The sequence below is a fragment of the Lissotriton helveticus genome, chromosome 2_1 (genome assembly GCF_964261635.1).
Source record: "Lissotriton helveticus chromosome 2_1, aLisHel1.1, whole genome shotgun sequence".
In the NCBI taxonomy this organism is placed as follows: Eukaryota; Metazoa; Chordata; class Amphibia; order Caudata; family Salamandridae; genus Lissotriton; species Lissotriton helveticus.
This window is the reverse complement of record NC_136059.1, coordinates 33,675,264-33,700,221: the sequence shown is the minus strand read 5'-3', so window position 1 is coordinate 33,700,221 and position 24,958 is coordinate 33,675,264. Positions and strand designations below refer to the sequence as shown.

At 53.1% G+C, this 24,958-nt stretch overlaps 1 protein-coding gene across 1 annotated transcript in view; it reads right to left on the bottom strand.

Moving 5' to 3' along the window:
• NPR2 (natriuretic peptide receptor 2) overlaps positions 1–24,958 on the bottom strand; it is a 409,403-nt gene that overhangs the window by 8,315 nt on the left and 376,130 nt on the right. Inside the window, exons 17-19 of the mRNA XM_078677701.1 lie at positions 19,529–19,597; positions 5,352–5,526; positions 866–964 (exon numbers count right to left, since the gene is read on the bottom strand). Of these exons, the coding sequence (XP_078533827.1) occupies positions 866–964; positions 5,352–5,526; positions 19,529–19,597 (343 nt within the window). The remainder of the gene's footprint in view (positions 1–865; positions 965–5,351; positions 5,527–19,528; positions 19,598–24,958) is intronic.

Here is a 24,958-nt window from a genome sequence, read left to right as displayed (position 1 = left end):
CAGGGGGGAGTGGGAGGAATATATCCCTTCTGACCCCTCCGGGCCACCCGCAGGTGTCTGAACACCCTGAGTGTGTTGGGGGGGTGGGGGAGGGGCTAGGAATAGTTTCAGACCAGCATTAATATTTCTGGGCTCAGCAGGTTCATCCCCTCCGCTGGCTTTACTCCCTGTGTGGTGTTTAGTTGTCTGTCCTGGTTGAAGTGTTTCTCTTCTTGATAAGGGGCACAGGTTGGCAATGATTGATGGATTGGGATGGGATGTGTCATTGATTTTTGTTTTGACCCCCTCCCCCTCCCTGACCAAGCCTTGGAGTGTTTGCCCTTGCTGCCCTGAAGGTTAAGTTTTAAAGGGGGTTGCTGGTGCTCACTTTGGGGTCAGTAGTAAGGTAAGCCCCCCTCCCCCCTGTCATTGTTACAAGTGGGGTCCAGTATCCCCTGACTACCCCGAGCTCCTGGCAGGGTTCCCACAGGAAGTCCACGCATTCCCCTGCAGGGGGCGGCTCTCCGAGGACGACTGTAGGGTTAATTATTTACCCCCAGTGTCCAGCAGCTCATAACCTCAGAACACCCAGTGCTGGAGCTAATTAAATGACCCAGTCCTCTTTCTGGCTTTTCTCTCCCGTCTCTCTCTTCTGCTTCCGTCTTTCATCTCCCCCTTTCTGTAATTCTCCTCTAAGTTTCTGCTGTTCTCTGATCTTCTTTACTTTAGTCTACCTTTTCTCTACCCCTTCTCCCACTGTCTCTTCTATTCCACACCCACCGTCTCTCCCCTCTCCATCAATGACTTCCCTGCCCTTGAAACTCTAAATTTCGCCTGTGGTGCTATATTTAACTCGGTGGAATGGAATGTTATCTGTGGCTCTCACCTTCTCCGTTGGACTCCATCCGTGATGCCGTGTTGACGGTGTCCCCGAAGAGGCAGTACCGGGGCATTTTAAGGCCCACCACTCCCGCGCACACAGGGCCTGCAAATAGGGCCAGAAAAGAACATGTGAGAAGTGAGGCACCATTCACACACCTGACACAGGCTACACAATGTTACAATTTCAAGACAGAGCAGAGGCACCTGTGACGTGGCGCTGCATCTGACAGTACGGATACAGGCTACGGTACAGTCTCAGGATATGACAGCGCTGCATCTGACAGTACGGATACAGGCTACGATACAGTCACAGGATATGACAGCGCTGCATCTGACAGTACGGATACAGGCTACGGTACAGGCACAGGATATTACAGCGCTGCATCTGATACAGATACGGATACAGGCTACGGTACAGTCTCAGGATATGACAGCGCTGCATCTGACAGTACGGATACAGGCTACGGTACAGTCACAGGATATGACAGCGCTGCATCTGACAGTACGGATACAGGCTACGGTACAGTCACAGGATATGACAGCGCTGCATCTGACAGTACGGATACAGGCTACGGTACAGGCACAGGATATGACAGCGCTGCATCTGACAGTACGGATACAGGCTATGGTACAGTCACAGGATATGACAGCGCTGCATCTGACACAGTACGGATACAGGCTACGGTACAGTCACAGGATATGACAGCGCTGCATCTGACAGTACGGATACAGGCTACGGTACAGTCTCAGGATATGACAGCGCTGCATCTGACAGTACGGATACAGGCTACGGTACAGTCACAGGATATGACAGCGCTGCATCTGACAGTACGGATACAGGCTACGGTACAGTCACAGGATATGACAGCGCTGCATCTGACAGTACGGATACAGGCTACGGTACAGTCACAGGATATGACAGCGCTGCATCTGACAGTACGGATACAGGCTACGGTACAGGCACAGGATATGACAGCGCTGCATCTGACAGTACGGATACAGGCTACAGTACAGTCACAGGATATGACAGCGCTGCATCTGACAGTACGGATACAGGCTACGGTACAGGCACAGGATATGACAGCGCTGCATCTGACAGTACGGATACAGGCTACGGTACAGTCACAGGATATGACAGCGCTGCATCTGAAAGTACGGATACAGGCTACGGTACAGGCACAGGATATGACAGCGCTGCATCTGATACAGATACGGATACAGGCTACGGTACAGTCTCAGGATATGACAGCGCTGCATCTGACACAGTACGGATACAGGCTACGGTACAGTCACAGGATATGACAGCGCTGCATCTGACAGTACGGATACAGGCTACGGTACAGTCACAGGATATGACAGCGCTGCATCTGACACAGATACAGATACAGGCTACGGTACAGTCACAGGATATGACAGCGCTGCATCTGACAGTACGGATACAGGCTACGGTACAGTCACAGGATATGACAGCGCTGCATCTGACAGTACGGATATAGGCTACGGTACAGTCTCAGGATATGACAGCGCTGCATCTGACAGTACGGATACAGGCTATGGTACAGGCACAGGATATGACAGAGCTGCATCTGACAGTACGGATACAGGCTACGGTACAGTCACAGGATATGACAGCGCTGCATCTGACTGTACGGATACAGGCTACGGTACAGGCACAGGATATGACAGAGCTGCATCTGACAGTACGGATACAGGCTACGATACAGTCACAGGATATGACAGCGCTGCATCTGACAGTACGGATACAGGCTACGGTACAGTCACAGGATATGACAGCGCTGCATCTGACAGTACGTATACAGGCTACGGTACAGTCTCAGGATATGACAGCGCTGCATCTGACAGTACGGATACAGGCTATGGTACAGGCACAGGATATGACAGAGTTGCATCTGACAGTACGGATACAGGCTACGGTACAGTCACAGGATATGACAGCGCTGCATCTGACTGTACGGATACAGGCTACGGTACAGGCACAGGATATGACAGAGCTGCATCTGACAGTACGGATACAGGCTACGATACAGTCACAGGATATGACAGCGCTGCATCTGACAGTACGGATACAGGCTACGGTACAGTCACAGGATATGACAGCGCTGCATCTGACACAGATACGGATACAGGCTATGGTACAGTCACAGGATATGACAGCGCTGCATCTGACATAGTACGGATACAGGATATGGTACAGTCACAGGATATGACAGCGCTGCATCTGACAGTACGGATACAGGCTACGGTACAGTCACAGGATATGACAGAGCTGCATCTAACACAGTACGGATACAGGCTATGGTACAGGCACAGGATATGACAGCGCTGCATCTGACACAGTACGGATACAGGCTATGGTACAGTCACAGGATATGACAGCGCTGCATCTGACACAGTACGGATACAGGCTACGGTACAGTCACAGGATATGACAGCGCTGCATCTGACACAGATACGGATACAGGCTACGGTACAGTCACAGGATATGACAGCGCTGCATCTGACACAGATACGGATACAGGCTACGGTACAGTCACAGGATATGACAGCGCTGCATCTGACACAGTACGGATACAGGCTACGGTACAGTCACAGGATATGACAGCGCTGCATCTGACACAGTACGGATACAGGCTATGGTACAGGCACAGGATATGACAGCGCTGCATCTGACACAGTACGGATACAGGCTACGGTACAGTCACAGGATATGACAGCGCTGCATCTGACACAGATACGGATACAGGCTACGGTACAGGCACAGGATATGACACCGCTGCAACTGACACAGTACGGATACAGGCTATGGTACAGTCACAGGATATGACAGCGCTGCATCTGACACAGTACGGATACAGGCTACGGTACAGTCACAGGATATGACAGCGCTGCATCTGACACAGTACGGATACAGGCTACGATACAGTCACAGGATATGACAGCGCTGCATCTGACACAGTACAGATACAGGCTATGGTACAGTCACAGGATATGACAGCGCTGCATCTGACACAGTACGGATACAGGATATGGTACAGTCACAGGATATGACAGCGCTGCATCTGACAGTACGGATACAGGCTACGGTACAGTCACAGGATATGACAGCGCTGCATCTGACACAGATACGGATACAGGCTACGGTACAGTCACAGGATATGACAGCGCTGCATCTGACCCAGTACGGATACAGGCTATGGTACAGTCACAGGATATGACAGCGCTGCATCTGACAGTACGGATACAGGCTACGGTACAGTCACAGGATATGACAGAGCTGCATCTGACACAGATACGGATACAGGCTACGGTACAGTCACAGGATATGACAGCGCTGCATCTGACACAGTACGGATACAGGCTACGGTACAGGCACAGGATAAGACAGCGCTGCATCTGACAGTACGGATACAGGCTACGGTACAGGCACAGGATATGACAGCGCTGCATCTGACACAGTACGGATACAGGCTATGGTACAGGCACAGGATATGACAGCGCTGCATCTGACAGTACGGATACAGGCTACGGTACAGGCACAGGATATGACACCGCTGCAACTGACACAGTACGGATACAGGCTACGGTACAGGCACAGGATATGACAGCGCTGCATCTGACAGTACGGATACAGGCTATGGTACAGGCACAGGATATGACGGAGCTGCATCTGACAGTGATACGGATACAGGCTACGATACAGTCACAGGATATGACAGCGCTGCATCTGACAGTACGGATACAGGCTACGGTACAGTCACAGGATATGACAGCGCTGCATCTGACAGTACGGATACAGGCTACGGTACAGGCACAGGATATGACAGCGCTGCATCTGACAGTACGGATACAGGCTACGGTACAGGCACAGGATATGACAGCGCTGCATCTGATACAGATACGGATACAGGCTACGGTACAGTCACAGGATATGACAACGCTGCATCTAACACAGTACGGATACAGGCTATGGTACAGGCACAGGATATGACAGCGCTGCATCTGACACAGTACGGATACAGGCTACGGTACAGTCACAGGATATGACAGCGCTGCATCTGACACAGTACGGATACAGGCTACGGTACAGTCACAGGATATGACAGCGCTGCATCTGACACAGTACGGATACAGGCTGTGGTACAGGCACAGGATATGACAGCACTGCATCTGACACAGTACGGATACAGGCTATGGTACAGGCACAGGATATGACAGCACTGCACCTGACACAGTACGGATACAGGGTATGGTACAGGCACAGGATATGACAGCGCTGCATCTGACACAGTACGGATACAGGCTATGGTACAGGCACAGGGTATGACAGCGCTGCATCTGACACAGTGCCGATACAGGCTGTGGTACAGGCACAGGATATGTCGTAGCGCTGCATCTGACAACGCATTTCCTACCACACTCATCAGTACGGATATCTCATACACGGGCAAAGATTTCCCGGCCACACTCACCTGTATGGATTCCTATCCTCAGCCACAGTTGGGTGTTGGGCCGATGGCGGATTCTGAATGTTTTTACAGCTTCGAGCAGTGCTAGCGACATGCGGGCAATCTCGCGGGCGTGGAGCTTTCCATTCCGCACCGGCAGCCCGGACACCACCATGTAGGCATCTCCTATGGTTTCCACCTGTGGGTACGACATGTGTACCATGTTAGGAAAGAGGACCACAAACAAGAAGCCTTTGTGCACCCATACCTGCTCGGACCACGCTGCGGATGCCTATGCCCCCAGTGCCAACGCATGCCAATAGTAAGATTCAAAACACTGCATAACAACACCAGTGTACCCCGGATAGCAACAACACACCATGGATGAGACAAACCACCACCCTGTGGAGAGTGACGTGAGTCAGGTCCAGTCCACCTGAACAACATACAGGCCGCAGTTCAGCCTGTCACACTATCTCTCTACACTTCTACAAGTAGGAGTATTTTAAGGTGGACGCACATCCTTAGTGCAGAAGGTACAAAATAATAAAAAGTAAAAAATAAAAACGAAGTGGAGGAGGGCGACAAGTGAGGGGGGCGTGGTAGTCGAGGAGCAGCAAGGGTATAGCGGGGGGGTATTAAAATTTTTGGGGACTGAGGGGTCTGTGGAAGAGCTGAACCAGCCATATGTGAAGAGAAGGAGAAGCAACACAGGATGAGGGGAAGGAGCAATGTGAGGAGGGAACAAAAAATACATGCACTCCCATGGAGTGCTCAACGGAAAAGAAAGAAAAATGCTACTTACCAGTATGCATCTGTTCTTGGCATGTAGGGCTGCAGAACCAGACACTGTTGCATTAGTGGTGGTGGGCCCGAATTATTACACTTTGTTGTTGTCTTGGAAGAGTCTTTTGTCTGCTAGGTGACTCCTCCCTTAGACTGTAGTGTGCATGGGCATCAACTCCATCTTCAGATTGTTTTCGCCATTGCGCAAATGATGGAGTTGTATGAGTACAGATAAAGATGACCATGTGTTGTTTATCTAAATGAGATACTACTGGAACAGACACAGGTAGCTGGGGAGGCGGGTGGGCGTGTGTGGTTCTGCAGCCCTACATGCCAAGAACAGATGCATACTGGTAAGTAGCATTTCCCGTTCCAGGTATATGGGCTGCAGACCACACACTATGCATAGATTGCACAGCAGTTTCTCCCTCAGTGGCGACTACCCGCATCTGTTGTAGTAGTTTGAAATAATGTTTTTAGTACAGCCTGGCCCACACTTGCTTGTTGTTTTGCCTGCACATCTACACAGTCGTGTTTTGTAAATGTGTGTGTAGTAGACCATGTAGCTGCTTTATAGATATCATCTAATGGTATGTTTCCTAAGAATGCCATAGATGCTCCTAATTTACGGGTAGAATGAGCCCTAGGGGGAATGGATAGAGTGCGTTTTGCTTTTTGGTAGCAAATTTGAATACACTTAACAATCCATCTGGCGGTGCCTGATTTTGAGATAGGATTGCCTTTGTGTGGAGGAGAAAAGGACACAAACAGTTGTTTTGTTTTACAAAACGGTTTTGTCCTAACAATGTAGTAGAGAAGTGCTCTTTTTACATCTAGTGTGTGTAGCGCTCAGCAACCATTTGCGGTTGTGGAAAAAATACTTGCAACTCAATAGATTGGTTAAGATGGAACGGTGAAATGACCTTTGGCAGAAACTTTGGATTTGTTTTAAAAACCACTTTATTGTAATGACGTTGTATAAATGGTTCTTGAATTGTTAATGCCTGGATCTCACTTACTCTTCTTAGTGAGGTAACTTCTACTAGAAAATCAACTTTCCATGTAAGAAACCGTAATTCACATTTATGCAATGGTTCAAAAGGAGGACCTATAAGTCTTGTGAGAGCAATATTTAAATTCCATACTGGAGAGGGTGGTATTCTGGGAGGAATTATCCGTTCAAGTCCTTCCATAAACGCTTTGATTGCAGGTACTCTAAATAATGACAAATGTTGCCTGTTTTGGAGATATGCAGCTGTAGCAGCAAGATGTAACCTGATTGAGGAGTACGCTAAGTTAGATCTTTGTAGATGTAACAGGTAACATATGATGTTTTGTATGGAAACATCTAAGGGCTTGATGTTGTTATTTGTGCAATATACAACTAACCTTTTCCACTTTGCTGCATAACATGCTCTAGTGGTAGGACGTCTTGCTTCTTTAATGACATTCCTGCAATCAGTAGGTAAATTTAGATATCCAAACTCAAAGACTTCAGGAGCCAGATCGCCAGATTGAGCTGCATTGGGTCTGGATGCATAATCTCTCCATGGTTCTGTGTTAGTAGATGTGGGGAGAGTTTTAGTTTGTGATGTGGTACTACTGAGAGCTGTAGTAGCATGGTATACCACGGTTGTCTCGCCCACGTTGGTGCTATGAGAATCAATGTGAGAGAATGTTGCTGTAGCTTGCGTACCACTAATGGAGGGAGAGGAGGAAAAGCGTACGCAAATTTGTTTGACCAGTTCATCCATACCGCATTGCCTTTGGATAATGGGTGTGGGTATCTGGTGGCGAGCTTGGGCATTTGGAGTTGCAGTGTGTAGCAAACAGATCTATCTCTGGTTGGCCCCACCTTTGAAAAAATGGCTGAAGAACTTGAGGATGAAGCTCCCATTTGGGCATCTGTTGTCTCTGACGACTTAACAGATCTGCCAATTGATTGTGAACTCCTGGTAGATGTTCTGCTAACAGAAAAATATTTTGAGGAATGGCCCACCTCCAAATGCTCTGCGCCAGCCGTGAGAGCTGTAGGGAGTGTGTCCCTCCTTGCTTTTGAATGTAGTACATTGCTGTCATATTGTCCGTCTTGACTACTACATCCTTGTTTGATAGGTAGTGTTGAAACGATTTTAGAGCTTGAAAAATCGCTAGTAACTCCAGATGATTTATGTGGAGTACCTTTTGTTGCAGTGTCCATGTACCTTGTACTGTGTGGCTTTGTAAATGCCCTCCCCATCCCGTGAGAGATGCGTCTGTAGTTAGTATGATTTGTGGAACAGGTTCTATAAACGACCGCCCTTTGTAAAGGTTTTTGGTGTTCCATCATTGCAGAAAGTGATAAGCCTGGTCGTCTACCACCACCAGATCTGGTATTTCTTGTTGAGCCTGATTCCATTGACTTGCTAAACACTCTTGTATGGGGCGCATTTGTAGTCTTGCGTATGGTACTATGAAAATGCAAGATGCCATCATTCCTATTAGTTGCATGAACACTCGAGCTTGTAGTGAGTGTTGTGGCTGGAATCTTTTGATAAGATTTTGCATAGTTTGTATTCTTGTTAGGTTGGGGTACGCTAATGCCTTGGAGGTATCTATTGTGGCACCTAGATACTGCTGAGACAGGGACGGTTGTAGATGTGACTTCTTTTGATTCACTGTAAACCCCAACTTGTGTAGCAGGCAGATTGTCTGATGCGTGTGCTGTACACGTTGGTTGTATGACTTGGATTTTATTACCCAGTCGTCGAGATATGGGAAGACATGAATGTTGTCCCTTCATAAGTGTGCTGCTACTACTGCTAGACACTTTGTGAACACTCGAGGTGCTGTTGTTACTCCGCATTGGTATTGCTGACCTTATAGTACGAACCGTAGGTACTTTCTGTGAGATTGATGAATGGGAATGTGGAAGTATGCGTCCTTGAGGTCTAATGTGGCAAGGAAGTTGCCTTTCTCTTGTAACGGTAGAACCTGTTGTAGTGTGACCATATGAAAATTGTCTGAATGTATGTGCAGGTTTAGGGGTCTTAGATCTAGAATAGGTCTGAGAGACCTGTCCTTTTTGGGTATGAGAAAATAAAGAGAGTATACTCCTGTGTTCTGATGTTCTTTTGGTACTGGTTCTATTGCATTCTTTTGCAGTAGAGACTCCACCACTTGTCTTAGTAGTATGAGGTGTTCTTGTGACATGGGACGCTGTCTGGGTGGTATTGTTGGAGGAGTGGAACCAAGCTCCAGGCAATAACCTGACTGAATTATTTGTCTCACCCACCTGTCTGTGGTGATGGAGTTCCAGACAGGTAGGAACTGTTGTAACCTCCCCTGACTGGAGTGGAATGGTCTGGGGGGATGGAAGGGAAGTCACTGTTTGGGAGTAGAGGCATTGCGATTGTTGTTGCCTCTTCATCTACCCTTATTGTTGTTTCCTCTATACCCTCCTCTGTAATATCCCTTACTGGGCGAGGTTTGGTTGGGCGCTTTGTAAGTAGAGGAGGTGTTGTCAGTCTGGAAACTCTTAGAGGTGCCCCTATATGAGGAGCGACGAAAGGAAGGTCTATGGGCTTGAGTTTGTAAAGCTCCCATTGATTTTGCTGTATCAGTATCTTTTTTCATTTTTTCCAGTGCACTGTCTACATTTGGATCGAAAAGACGTTGTTGGTCAAATAGTTGGTTTAAGATACTGGCTTGTACCTCTGCTTTGAACCCAGAGATGTGTAACCATGCATGTCTACGCAACAGTACCCCTGTATTTACTGCTCTAGTTGCTGTGTCTGCAGTGTCTAGTGCGCATCTTATAGAGGTATTAGTTATAACCTTGCCCTCTTGTATTAAATCAGCAGCCCTAGCCTTATATTGTTCTGGCAAGTGTTGCATGAGTGACTCTAACTCATCATAATGAGCTCTGTCATATCTTGCTAACAAAGCCTGAGTGTTAGCAATCCTCCATATATTGGCTGCTTGTGAGAGGGTGCGTTTCCCTGAAGCATCTAAAAGCTTAGACTCTTTGTCAGGGGGTGGAGCATCCCCTGTTGTTTGCGGTTTGGCTCTTTTTCTCGCATTTGACACTACCAGTGAGTCTAGTGGCAACTGACACTTAATGTATGCTAAATCAGAGGGAGCCGCTTTATATTTCTTTTCCAGTCTGGGGTTAATTACCCTGGCCCTGACTGGGTCTTTAAATATTTCTGGTGCGTTTCTTACCACTCCACTAAGTATTGGAAGTGTGGTTGTGGTCTTATGTGATGTTAACAGTGTGTCCATTAGAAAGTCTTCTTCTATTGGATCCGTATGTAAGTCTACTCCATGGAATGTAGCTGCTCTATGTATGAGCTGTGTGAACCCAATGGTGTCATCTGGTGGAGAGGGCCTAGACGGGTATACATCGTCTTGTGGTAGATCTGGTGCATCTGGTGCATTATAATCGTCCCATGGGTCACCTGATGACCCAGCTATATCATCTGGGTCATTAATATCATCCATTTGATGATCACTCTCTACCTCTTGTGAGTAGGTATCCCTATAATCCTATCTTGTGGTATAAGGCTATGTGTAATAGCTGGTGAATGCACAGGAGAGATATCTGCTTGTATTTCTACTTCTGGTGAAGGAATTCTTATAGGGGTAGTTTGAACATGCTTTTTTAGAGGAACTGGCGATGGTTCAGGATAGTCCATTTTCCTCTTTTCAGGCACTGTGTATACATGTCCAGTCTCTGGATGAATTTTAAAAGACTTTTGCCTTACATCAGGTTGGAAAAGCTCTTCTATTGGCAAATCCTTTTTCGGCGCCGATTTATCTTGTTTGGGGCCGACAGCTTTAGACTTTGCAGTGTCTATTTTGTTTTGAACGGGTATTGGTTTCGGTTTCGAAGACTTTTCTTGTTTTTTCTTTGTATCTGTGCTTTTTGGATCGGAAGCTTTTGTTACCTGGTGTTTAGATTCATCTGTCTTTGAAGCCGAAGTATATTTCGGTATCGGAACTGCTTTCGGGTCAGATTTTTTTGTTACCGGGGTCGTTTTCGGTTTGGTAACTTTGGGAACTTCTTTTGGTGCCGAACTTGGTTTCTGTTCGGTTACCTTCGGTACCGATGGATGTTTTTGTGCCGGTGTTGACTTCGGCTTAAGCACTTTTTGCTTTTCGGGACCGACAGACTGACTCGAGCCCGAGTCGACTGGAGGCTTTTTAGTGCCCTTCGCTGCCGAGCCTGAAGGCGGAGCGTCGGAAGGTTTTGATCGGTGTGCACCCGGACCCGGAGGTGGCGGTGGAAGCGAATCCTGTCCCGGTGTGGGGGGTGAACAGGGTCGAGGCTCTTACTCACAACCTGCTGACCAGCTGGAAGAAGATCGTCATCTTCGGATCGATTGTCGTCTCCGGAAGCTGACTCCTCTGCTTCGGAAGCGACGTCTTCTTGCTGTTCTTCAGCGTCTACCTCGATCAGCGTCTCGTCTATGATGAGGTCTGGTGTCAAGGACGATGACTGCTCCATAGCTGTTCGAGCTCGACGGTCCAGGATTATTTTCTTGGACCGGAACGAAGTGCAGGCCTCACAGTCTCGATTCTCGTGCTCTGGAGACAAGCACAGGTTGCAAACCTCATGAAGGTCGGTGTGGGGAAACCTGTGTTCACACTGAGGGCACTTCTTGAACGGTGTTCTTTCCATGAGCCAAAGGCCCAATGGCGCAGTTGGGCCCGACGGCCCCGACTAGCGCTGAAATCGAGAAGTGGAGCCTTTCTTAACGCGGGCAACCAGAATCAGTGTCGAAGACGATGTTGATGTTGTGGATTGATTTATGGAATCGAAAAGAGATCGGTAACGGGACCGAACGATAAACACATCTGAGTCCGATGGCGGAAAAAACAATCTGAAGATGGAGTCGATGCCCATGCGCACTACAGTCTAAGGGAGGAGTCATCCAGCAGACAAAGACTCTTCCAAGACAACAACAAAGTGTAATCATTCAGGCCCACCTGCAGATGGTGATTTAATGACAAGGCCAGCTCGTCATGCAGTTTACCTGCGCTGTGCTTATGACGAGCTGGCCTTGTCATGAACAATGGGAAATCCAAAAGTTCAGCACCCAGCGGGAATTGCCTTAGCATTGAAGGTGTTAATGCAACAGTGTGTGGTCTGCAGCCCATATGCCTCAAACAAGTAGTTCCTTGAATGCTAGCAACGTCAGCAGTGGAACGATACAAGCCAACCAAACAGAACACTGTGAGACCGCACCGCTCCTGTGAGGTGCAATCACATAGACTTGGAAGAAAAACTATTGAAACAGAAGAGGCAAGTGAGATGGAAAACAATGCCATCCAATCATGATCAAAGGGCTGACCCAAAGCTCTCGCGATGTATGTTGGAAGCAACAGGCCTGGCCAATATCCAAGTGTTGGACTTGGCCCCTTTCCCCCAAAGTTTTTTCGCTTTTCACCCCCCTGTTTAGGATGTCTCCCCCATGGTGAAGATTACTGTATAGGCCATGTGTGGTGTGAGACGCCATGTTAAATGCAATACAATGGTGGGCAGTTATTAACCCCCCATTATAGAAATGTACCCTGGTGAAATGCTGTATTTAAAATGGCTGCCATGGCTGTGCGTTGTACCACCTGACTGCAGAAGGTTAGCGGTCTAGATGTTTGGTTCCCAGCAATCCCAGCATTTGGTGGGAACCCTGGCACCCAGGGTGCTCTACTCCTCCCCCTGAGCCAGTTTGAGCCAGTTCGCCAGAGAATTCCAGAAGCTTCTGGCACTACCTGGGAGGTGGGGTGAGGGGGATATAAATAAGGGGGATGTGCCACCATGTGCTGAGACAGAGGTGGGACAGGAACGTGAGGGGACCTGCTGTCAGGGGATACCGCCACTTGGGCCTGTGTGCTGGAACCTGCACCCATCCATCACCCCTCTACTGTCCCCAACGCTAGTGGAGCCCCACTGCAGGAGTTCAGGCTGCTGTTCAGGAGGAGGGCCACGCTGCAGTGGAGGATGGTGTCAGCCTACCGCCCTGTTTTGATGAAGCCCCCACTGACTGTTGACCTGGCCCAGTAGTGCCTGCTGCTCTGCCCCCCATCCCCCTGAAGCTGCCAGGACCTTGCGCCACGCAAGCGCTGTGCCAGGAGTGCCTGGAGCGCCGTGGACTGGACCCCCATCACCCAGGAGGTGAGAAAAGTTACCCTGGGGCTTGATGCTGGGACTGTCCGCCCCCTTGCGCTGTGTGCCTGGAAGCGCTGGCCTGCAGGAGACTGCCTTGTGTCCCCAGAGCACCGTGACCAAGACTGCCCTGCTGTGTGTGGTGAAGCGCTGTTGCCCCCTTCATAGCGCTGTGTCTGCTGAGCGCTGTGGGGCCAGGAAGAACTGTGGGCTTAAGAGGGAGCCTACCCCTCGCTGCTGCCACGAGAGAGGTGCCTGCCCGGAAACCCCACTTGATGAATAATTTATAAGTGGGTGCCTACCCCGCGTGTGTCCTGCCCAGGATCACTGTCGGGGGTTGCCGGGAGAGAGTGAAGAAACGGGTGCCTACCCCGTGGAAAGGCGGCGCTTGTGTGCTGAGTGAAGAAAGAGGGAGCACACCGCTCATCGCCGCCTGAACTCACCGCTTGGGGAGAGGGGGCTAAATGGAACGGAGTGGGCAAACAATAGATATGCTTAGGGAGAGGGGGCAAAATGGAACAGGGGTGGAGCAAGCAATGGATACCCTTGGGGAGAGGGGGCAGAATGGAACAGGGGTGGGGCAAGCAATGGATACCCTTGGGGAGAGGGGACAGAATGGAACAGGGGTGGGGCAAGCAATAGATACGCTTGGGGAGAGGGGGCTAAATGGAACGGGGTGGGGCAAGCAATGGATACCCTTGGGGAGAGGGGGCTAAATGGAACGGGGTGGGGCAAACAATAGATACGCTTGGGGAGATGGGGCTAAATGGAACGGGGCATAGCAGTGTTTCGGAGGAAGCAGTACATGAAGGAGTGAGGATGGAAACACGTGCATTCTCGTCTCAAGAAAAAGAAGTACCTTGAGTGTGATGAGTGGAAGGATAGAGGTTATCCAATCAGACGGATAATAAAGAGCCTATGCTCCGAGGGAGGGACAAACACAAGAAGAGGAAGGAACACCTTTGAACATGAGGCAAGCAAAGGAGAGTGACAAGGAAGGCAACCAATGGTAAGCAGGGGCGGGCTCTAATCTCCTGTAAGTTCCTAGTGTGGTCCACAAAAGGCTTTCACTGACACATAGCTAAAAGCTGTCTGGAAGCGAGCCCTAAAAATGGTAAATCACAGGCAGAAGCAGTGCAAGCTTCCCTGACACACAGAACAGGCACAGCACAGGACTCCATCACACACAGCAGAGGTATGTCACAGGAAGAGGCAGTGCAAGGGTCCAAGGCGCACAAGACAGGCACAGCACAGAGCTCCGTCACACGCGGTGCAGGTCGTTTACAGGAAGGGACAGTGCACGTGTGCCACACACAGAACAGACACAGCACAGAGCTCCCTCACACACAGCACAGGCACAGAACAGAGCTCCATCACACACAGAACAGACACAGCACAGAGCTCCCTCACACACAGCACAGGCACAGAACAGAGCTCCATCACACACAGAACAGACACAACACAGAGCTCCATCACACACAGAACAGACACAACACAGAGCTCCATCACACACAGAACAGGCACAGCACAGAGCTCCATCACACACAGAACAGGCACAGCACAGAGCTCCATCACACACAGAACAGACACAACACAGACCTCCATCACACACAGCGCAGACACAGCACAGAGCTCCATCACACACAGAACAGGCACAGCACAGAGCTCCATCACACACAGAACAGACACAACACAGAGCTCCATCACACACAGCGCAGACACAGCACAGAGCTCCATCACACACAGAACAGGCACAGCACAGAGCTCCATCACACACAGAACAGGCACAGCACAGAGCTCCATCACACACAGAACAGACACAACACAGAGCTCCATCACACACAGCGCAGACACAGCACAGAGCTCCATCACACACAGCGCGGGCACAGCACAGAGCTCCGTCACACAGCGCAGGCACAGCACAGCCCCCCACCCTTCTGTGATCAGTGGTACATTCCATCCCTCAGGTGAGGACTGTGTGGAGTCAGAGGAGCCCGGACATGTCTGAGCAGGAGAGACAGGAATGTCTGTGGGCCCTGCTGGCACCAGTCCGCTTCTCATTAACCCCCCCACCTCACGCACACCCTTGTGTGCCCACACTCACAGTCCATCACAGACCAGCGCGGAGTCAGAAAGGATAAAGGTGGACACCATGAGAGGCGCGTGAGTCAGCGGCGGACAAGAGATGGGGCAGCGGTCCGGAGATGGGGCAGCGGTCAGGAGATGGGGCAGAGGTCAGGTGATGGGGCAGCGGTCAGTAGATGGGGCAGAGGTCAGGAGATGGGGCAGCGGTCAGGAGATGGGGCAGCAGTCAGGAGATGGGGCAGCGGTCAGGAGATGGGGCAGTGGTCAGGAGATGGGGCAGAGGTCAGGTGATGGGGCAGCGTTCAGTAGATGGGGCAGAGGTCAGGAGATGGGGCAGCGGTCAGGAGATGGGGCAGCAGTCAGGAGATGGGGCAGCGGTCAGTAGATGGGGCAGAGGTCAGGAGATGGGGCAGCGGTCAGGAGATGGGGCAGCAGTCAGGAGATGGGGCAGCGGTCAGGAGATGGGGCAGTGGTCAGGAGATGGGGCAGAGGTCAGGTGATGGGGCAGCGTTCAGTAGATGGGGCAGAGGTCAGGAGATGGGGCAGCGGTCTGGAGATGGGGCAGCGGTCAGGAGATGGGGCAGCGGTCAGGAGATGGGGCAGCGGTCAGGAGATGGGGCAGCGGTCAGGAGATGGGGCAGCGGTCAGGAGATGGGGTAGCGGTCAGGAGATGGGGCAGCGGTCAGGAGATGGGGCAGCGGTCAGGAGATGGGGCAGCGGTCAGGAGATGGGGCAGAGGTCAGGTGATGGGGCAGCGGTCAGTAGATGGGGCAGCGGTCAGGAGATGGGGCAGCGGTCAGGAGATGGGGCAGCGGTCAGGAGATGGGGCAGCGGTCAGGAGATGGGGCAGCGGTCAGGAGATGGGGCAGCGGTCAGGAGATGGTGCAGCAGTCAGGAGATAGGGGCAGCAGTCAGGAGATGGGGCAGCGGTCAGGAGATGGGGCAGCGGTCAGGAGATGGGGCAGCGGTCAGGAGATGGGGCAGCGGTCTGGAGATGGGGCAGCGGTCAGGAGATGGGGCAGCGGTCAGGAGATGGGGCAGCGGTCAGGAGATGGGGCAGCGGTCAGGAGATGGGGCAGCGGTCTGGAGATGGGGCAGCGGTCAGGAGATGGGGCAGAGGTCAGGTGATGGGGCAGCGGTCTGGAGATGGGGCAGCGGTCAGGAGATGGGGGCAGCAGTCAGGAGATGGGGCAGCGGTCAGGAGATGGGGCAGCGGTCTGGAGATGGGGCAGCGGTCAGGAGATGGGGCAGCGGTCAGGAGATGGGGCAGCGGTCTGGAGATGGGGCAGCGGTCAGGAGATGGGGCAGAGGTCAGGTGATGGGGCAGCGGTCAGGAGATGGGGCAGCGGTCAGGAGATGGGGCAGTGGTCTGGAGATGGGGCAACGGTCAGGAGATGGGCAGCGGTCTGGAGATGGGGCAGCGGCCAGGAGATGGGGCAGCGGTCAGGAGATGGGGCAGCGGTCAGGAGATGGGGCAGCGGTCAGGAGATGGGGCAGCAGTCAGGAGATGGGGCAGAGGTCAGGAGATGGGGCAGCGGTCAGTAGATGGGGCAGCGGTCAGGAGATGGGGCAGCGGTCAGGAGATGGTGCAGCAGTCAGGAGATAGGGGCAGCGGTCAGGAGATGGGGCAGCGGTCAGGAGATGGGGCAGCGGTCAGGAGATGGGGCAGCGGTCAGGAGATGGGGGTAGCGGTCAGGAGATGGGGCAGTGGTCAGGAGATGGGGCAGAGGTCAGGTGATGGGGCAGCGGTCAGGAGATGGGGCAGCGGTCAGGAGATGGGGCAGCGGTCAGGAGATGGGGCAGCGGTCAGGAGATGGGGCAGCGGTCAGGAGATGGGGCAGAGGTCAGGTGATGGGGCAGCGGTCAGTAGATGGGGCAGAGGTCAGGAGATGGGGCAGCGGTCAGGAGATGGGGCAGAGGTCAGGTGATGGGGCAGCGGTCAGGTGATGGGGCAGCGGTCAGGAGATGGGGCAGCGGTCAGTAGATGGGGCAGAGGTCAGTAGATGGGGCAGAGGTCAGGAGATGGGGCAGCGGTCAGGAGATGGGGCAGCGGTCAGGAGATGGGGCAGCGGTCAGGAGATGGGGCAGCGGTCAGGAGATGGGGCAGAGGTCAGGTGATGGGGCAGCGGTCAGTAGATGGGGCAGAGGTCAGGAGATGGGGCAGAGGTCAGGAGATGGGGCAGCGGTCAGGAGATGGTGCAGCAGTCAGGAGATAGGGGCAGCGGTCAGGAGATGGGGCAGCGGTGAGGAGATGGGGCAGCGGTCAGGAGATGGTGCAGCAGTCAGGAGATAGGGGCAGCGGTCAGGAGATGGGGCAGCGGTCAGGAGATGGGGCAGCGGTCAGGAGATGGGGCAGCGGTCAGGAGATGGGGCAGCGGTCTGGAGATGGGGCAGTGATCAGGAGATGGGGGCAGCGGTCAGGAGATGGGGCAGTGGTCAGGAGATGGGGCAGTGGTCAGGAGATGGGGCAGCGGTCTGGAGATGGGGCAGCAGTCTGGAGATGGGGCAGCGGCCAGGAGATGGGGCAGCGGTCAGGAGATGGGGCAGCGGTCAGGAGATGGGGCAGCAGTCAGGAGATGGGGCAGCGGTCAGGAGATGGGGCAGAGGTCAGGTGATGGGGCAGCGGTCAGTAGATGGGGCAGAGGTCAGGAGATGGGGCAGCGGTCTGGAGATGGGGCAGCGGTCAGGAGATGGGGCAACGGTCAGGAGATGGGGCAGCGGTCAGGAGGTGGGGCAGAGGTCAGGTGATGGGGCAGCGGTCAGGAGATGGGGCAACGGTCAGGAGATGGGGCAGCGGTCAGGAGATGGGGCAGAGGTCAGGTGATGGTGCAGCAGTCAGGAGATAGGGGCAGCGGTCAGGAGATGGGGCAGCGGTCAGGAGATGGGGCAGCGGTCAGGAGATGGGGCAGCGGTCAGGAGATGGGGCAGAGGTCAGGTGATGGGGCAGCGGTCAGGAGATGGGGCAGCGGTCAGGAGATGGGGCAGTGGTCAGGAGATGGGGCAGCGGTCAGGAGATGGGGCAGCGGTCAGGAGATGGGGCAGCGGTCAGGAGATGGGGGCAGCGGTCAGGAGATGGGGCAGCGGTCAGGAGATGGGGCAGCGGTCAGGAGATGGGGCAGCGGTCTGGAGATGGGGCAGCGGTCAGGAGATGGGGCAGAGGTCAGGTGATGGGGCAGCGGTCTGGAGATGGGGCAGCGGTCAGGAGATGGGGCAGCGGTTAGGAGATGGGGCAGCGGTCAGGAGATGGGGCAGTGGTCAGGAGATGGTGCAGCAGTCAGGAGATAGGGGCAGCGGTCAGGAGATGGGGCAGCGGTCAGGTGATGGGGGCAGCGGTCAGGAGATGGGGCAGCGGTCAGGAGATGGGGCAGCGGTCAGGTGATGGGGGCAGCGGTCAGGAGATGGGGCAGCGGTCAGGAGATGGGGCAGCGGTCAGGAGATGGGGTTTGCGATTCTCTATTTGGAGGGGGCGTGTTTAGGGCGTTCCTTCCAAATACCGAATCCTAGCAGTATGCATGAATGTTTTGTGACTGTGAATGCGGTCGCAAAACATTCGCATATAACCACCTTCTTCAAGTAGGTGGTAATACATTCGCAAAAGGGAAGGGGTCTCCAACGGGGACCCCTTCCACAAGTTTGTAACTTCTTATTTTTCCTTTTGTAAAGGTTCTCATTTTCCTTTAAGATAAACGGGTGGCTTTACACAAAAAAAGATTGTTTTATTTAAAAGCAATCCCAGACATGGCAGTCTGCTGATCTCCGCAGGCCACCAGCCCTGTGATTCTTGCGATTCTTAAGGGGTCGCAAATTGCGCCCTCCCTCATTAATATTTATGAGGTAAGTCATTTGCGACCCCTTAGGAATCGCAGAAAGTGTGCTGCACACTTCCATGCGTGCCGTTTTGCGATTCCCTAATTGTAAATCGCAAAGATTAACAATTAGGGAATTTGCAAAACATTGTTCGATGCCTCTGGCCCTCTGAATCTTTCGGTGTGGTGTATTCAGTGCCCGGTGGAGACGGGTGTGCCGCTTTGGATATTTCATTATTTGATTAATCAGAGCATTAAAACTTGTGGATATTCTGACGCGTTTTCTGCCTTCTTCAGACCCCCCCCCCCCCCACACACACACACACACTGCCCCATCTCCTTGATTCGAGAGCCCTTCTGGGGCCAGTTCCTCTTACCTTGTAAACATCGAAGTTATCAATTATGGCGTCGAAGCAGGTGTAGAGGTCATTCAGCAAGGTCACGACCTGTGGGGGGACAGAAGGGGCACTTAGGAGATTACTTTAAAGATTCTCGAGTGATTTGTTCCTCCCTCCTCCACTGCCCCATCCCATTAATGACTGGGAAGGTTGTAATAGCCACGATCTGACCTCTGACCCCACTCTCCCCGGACGGCTTAAACCTTCAGTCGCACAGAAGCTGACATAATAAAGCCACTTACCCGAGTGCAGCTGCTTAGGAAGAGCAGCCAGGGGCGGGGACAAATGGAGGGGTGCAGTGCTGGTGTGTACTAGGAGGGGTGCAGTGCTGGTGTGTACTAGGAGTGGTGCAGTGCAGGTGTGTACTAGGAGGGGTGCAGTGCTGGTGTGTACTAGGAGGGGTGCAGTGCTGGTGTGTACTAGGAGTCGTACAGTGCTGGTGTGTACTAGGAGGGGTGCAGTGCTGGTGTGTACTAGGAGTGGTGGTGCAGTGCTGGTGTGTACTATGAGTGGTGCAGTGCTGGTGTGTACTAGGAGGGGTGCAGTGCTGGTGTGTACTAGGAGTGGTGCAGTGCTGGTGTGTACTAGGAGTGGTGCAGTGCTGGTGTGTACTACGAGTTGTGCAGTGCTGGTGTATACTAGGAGGGGTGCATTGCTGGTGTATACTAAGAGGGGTGCAGTGCTGGTGTGTACTAGGAGGGGTGCAGTGCTGGTGTGTACTGGGAGGGGTGCATTGCTGGTGAGCAGTAGGAGGGGTGCAGTGCTGGTGAGCATTAGGAAGGGTGCAGTGCTGGTGTGTACTAGGAGGGGTGCAGTGCTGGTGTGTACTAGGAGTTGTGCAGTGCTGGTGTATACTAGGAGGGGTGCATTGCTGGTGTATACTAAGAGGGGTGCAGTGCTGGTGTGTACTAGGAGTTGTGCAGTGCTGGTGTATACTAGGAGGGGTGCATTGCTGGTGTATACTAAGAGGGGTGCAGTGCTGGTGTGTACTAGGAGGGGTGCAGTGCTGGTGTGTACTAGGAGGGGTGCAGTGCTGGTGTGTACTAGGAGGGGTGCAGTGCTGGTGTGTACTAGGAGTGGTGTCGTGCTGGTGTGTACTAGGAGGGGTGCAGTGCTGGTGTGTACTAGGAGTGGTGCAGTGCTGGTGTGTACTAGGAGGGGTGCAGTGCTGGTGTGTACTAGGAGTGGTGCAGTGCTGGTGTGTACTAGGAGTGGTGCAGTGCTGGTGTGTACTACGAGTTGTGCAGTGCTGGTGTATACTAGGAGGGGTGCATTGCTGGTGTATACTAAGAGGGGTGCAGTGCTGGTGTGTACTAGGAGGGGTGCAGTGCTGGTGTGTACTAGGAGGGGTGCAGTGCTGGTGTGTACTAGGAGGGGTGCAGTGCTGGTGTGTACTAGGAGTGGTGCAGTGCTGGTGTGTACTAGGAGTGGTGCAGTGCTGGTGTGTACTAGGAGTGGTGCAGTGCTGGTGTGTACTAGGAGTGGTGCAGTGCTGGTGTGTACTAGAAGTGGTGCAGTGCTGGTGTGTACTAGAAGTGGTGCAGTGCTGGTGTGTACTAGGAGTGGTGCAGTGCTGGTGTGTACTAGGAGTGGTGCAGTGCTGGTGTGTACTAGGAGGGGTGCAGTGCTGGTGTGTACTAGGAGGGGTGCCGTGCTGGTGTGTACTAGAAGTGGTGCCGTGCTGGTGTGTACTAGGAGGGGTGCAGTGCTGGTGTGTACTAGGAGGGGTGCAGTGCTGGTGTGTACTAGGAGTGGTGCAGTGCTGGTGTGTACTAGAAGTGGTGCAGTGCTGGTGTGTACTAGAAGTGGTGCAGTGCTGGTGTGTACTTGGAGTGGTGCAGTGCTGGTGTGTACTAGGAGTGGTGCAGTGCTGGTGTGTACTAGAAGTGGTGCAGTGCTGGTGTGTACTAGGAGGGGTGCAGTGCTGGTGTGTACTAGGAGGGGTGCCGTGCTGGTGTGTACTAGAAGTGGTGCAGTGATGGTGTGTACTAGGAGGGGTGCAGTGCTGGTGTGTACTAGGAGGGGTGCAGTGCAGGTGTGTACTAGGAGGGGTGCAGTGCTGGTGTGTACTAGGAGTGGTGCAGTGCTGGTGTGTACTAGGAGTGGTGCAGTGCTGGTGTGTACTAGGAGTGGTGCAGTGCTGGTGTGTACTAGGAGTGGTGCAGTGCTGGTGTGTACTAGAAGTGGTGCAGTGCTGGTGTGTACTAGAAGTGGTGCAGTGCTGGTGTGTACTTGGAGTGGTGCAGTGCTGGTGTGTACTAGGAGTGGTGCAGTGCTGGTGTGTACTAGAAGTGGTGCAGTGCTGGTGTGTACTAGGAGGGGTGCAGTGCTGGTGTGTACTAGGAGGGGTGCCGTGCTGGTGTGTACTAGAAGTGGTGCAGTGCTGGTGTGTACTAGGAGTGGTGCAGTTCTGGTGTGTACTAGGAGTGGTGCAGTGCTGGTGTGTACTAGGAGGGGTGCAGTGCTGGTGTGTACTAGGAGGGGTGCAGTGCTGGTGTGTACTAGGAGTGGTGCAGTGCTGGTGTGTACTAGGAGGGGTGCAGTGCTGGTGTGTACTAGGAGAGGTGCAGTGCTGGTGTGTACTAGGAGTGGTGCAGTGCAGGTGTGTCCTAGGAGGGGTGCAGTGCTGGTGTGTCCTAGGAGTGGTGCAGTGCTGGTGTGTACTAGGAGGGGTGCAGTGCTGGTGTGTACTAGGAGGTGTGCAGTGCTGGTGTGTACTAGGAGGGGTGCAGTGCTGGTGTGTACTAGGAGAGGTGCAGTGCTGGTGTGTACTAGGAGTGGTGCAGTGCAGGTGTGTACTAGGAGAGGTGCAGTGCTGGTGTGTACTAGGAGGGGTGCAGTGCTGGTGTGTACTAGGAGGGGTGCAGTGCTGGTGTGTACTAGGAGTGGTGCAGTGCTGGTGTGTACTAGGAGGGGTGCAGTGCTGCTGTGTACTAGGAGGGGTGCAGTGCTGGTGTGTACTATGAGGGGTGCAGTGCTGGTGTGTACTAGGAGTGGTGCAGTGCTGGTGTGTACTAGAAGGGGTGCAGTGCTGGTGTGTACTATGAGGGGTGCAGTGCTGGTGTGTACTATGAGGGTTGCAGTGTGGGTGTGTACTATGAGGGGTGCACTGCTGGTGTGTACTATGAGGGGTGCAGTGCTGGTGTGTACTAGGAGTGGTGCAGTGCAGGTGTGTACTAGGAGTGGTGCAGTGCAGGTGTGTACTAGGAGTGGTGTAGTGCAGGTGTGTACTAGGAGTGGTGTAGTGCAGGTGTGTACTAGGAGTGGTGCAGTGCTGGTGTGTACTAGGAGTGGTGCAGTGCTGGTGTGTACTAGGAGTGGTGCAGTGCGGGTGTGCACTAGGAGGGGTGCTGTGGTGGTGTGTACTAGGAGAGGTGCAGTGCTGGTGTGTACTAGGAGTGCTGCAGTGCTGGTGTGTACTAGGAGGGGTGCAGTGCTGGTGTGTACTATGAGGGGTGCATTGCTGGTGTGTACTAGGAGGGGTGCAGTGCTGGTGTGTACTAGGAGGGGTGCAGTGCTGGGGTGTACTATGAGGGGTGCACTGCTGGTGTGTACTAGGAGTGGTGCAGTGCTGGTGTGTACTATGAGGGGTGCAGTGCTGGTGTGTACTAGGAGTGCTGCAGTGCTGGTGTGTACTAGGAGTGGTGCAGTGCTGGTGTGTACTAGGAGGGGTGCAGTGCTGGGGTGTACTATGTGGGGTGCACTGCTGATGTGTACTAGGAGTGGTGCAGTGCAGGTGTGTACTAGGAGTGGTGCAGTGCTGGTGTGTACTAGGAGGGGTGCAGTGCTGGGGTGTACTAGGAGTGGTGCAGTGCTGGTGTGTACTAGGAGGGGTGCAGTGCTGGGGTGTACTAGGAGGGGTGCAGTGCTGGTGTGTACTAGGAGGGGTGCAGTGCTGGGGTGTACTATGAGGGGTGCACTGCTGGTGTGTACTAGGAGGGGTGCAGTGCAGGTGTGTACTAGGAGGGGTGCAGTGCTGGTGTGTACTAGGAGTGGTGCAGTGATGGTGTGTACTAGGAGTGGTGCAGTGCTGGTGTGTACTAGGAGGGGTGCAGTGCTGGTGTGTACTAGGAGGGGTGCAGTGCTGGGGTGTACTATGAGGGGTGCACTGCTGGTGTGTACTAGGAGTGGTGCAGTGCAGGTGTGTACTAGGAGGGGTGCAGTGCTGGTGTGTACTAGGAGTGGTGCAGTGCTGGTGTGTACTAGGAGTGGTGCAGTGCTGGTGTGTACTAGGAGTGGTGCAGTGCTGGTGTGTACTAGGAGTGGTGCAGTGCTGGTGTGTACTAGGAGTGGTGCAGTGCTGGTGTGTACTAGAAGTGGTGCTGTGCTGGTGTGTACTAGAAGTGGTGCAGTGCTGGTGTGTACTTGGAGTGGTGCAGTGCTGGTGTGTACTAGGAGTGGTGCAGTGCTGGTGTGTACTAGAAGTGGTGCAGTGCAGGTGTGTACTAGGAGGGGTGCAGTGCTGGTGTGTACTAGGAGGGGTGCCGTGCTGGTGTGTACTAGAAGTGGTGCAGTGCTGGTGTGTACTAGGAGTGGTGCAGTTCTGGTGTGTACTAGGAGTGGTGCAGTGCTGGTGTGTACTAGGAGGGGTGCAGTGCTGGTGTGTACTATGAGGGGTGCAGTGCTGGTGTGTACTAGGAGTGGTGCAGTGCTGGTGTGTACTAGGAGGGGTGCAGTGCTGGTGTGTACTAGGAGTGGTGCAGTGCAGGTGTGTACTAGGAGTGGTGCAGTGCTGGTGTGTACTAGGAGGGGTGCAGTGCTGGTGTGTACTAGGAGGGGTGCAGTGCTGGTGTTTACTAGGAGTGGTGCAGTGCAGGTGTGTACTAGGAGTGGTGTCGTGCTGGTGTGTACTAGGAGGGGTGCAGTGCTGGTGTGTACTAGGAGTGGTGCAGTGCTGGTGTGTACTAGGAGGGGTGCAGTGCTGGTGTGTACTAGGAGTGGTGCAGTGCTGGTGTGTACTAGGAGTGGTGCAGTGCTGGTGTGTACTAGGAGGGGTGCAGTGCTGGGGTTTACTAGGAGTGGTGTAGTGCTGGTGTGTACTAGGAGGGGTGCAGTGCTGGGGTGTACTAGGAGTGGTGCAGTGCTGGGGTGTACTAGGAGTGGTGCAGTGCTGGGGTGTACTATGAGGGGTGCACTGCTGGTGTGTACTAGGAGTGGTGCAGTGCAGGTGTGTACTAGGAGTGGTGTAGTGCTGGTGTGTACTAGGAGGGGTGCAGTGCTGGTGTGTACTAGGAGTGGTGCAGTGCTGGTGTGTACTAGGAGGGGTGCAGTGCTGGGGTGTACTATGAGGGGTGCACTGCTGGTGTGTACTAGGAGTGGTGCAGTGCAGGTGTGTACTATGAGTGGTGTAGTGCTGGTGTGTACTAGGAGGGGTGCAGTGCTGGTGTGTACTAGGAGTGGTGCAGTGCT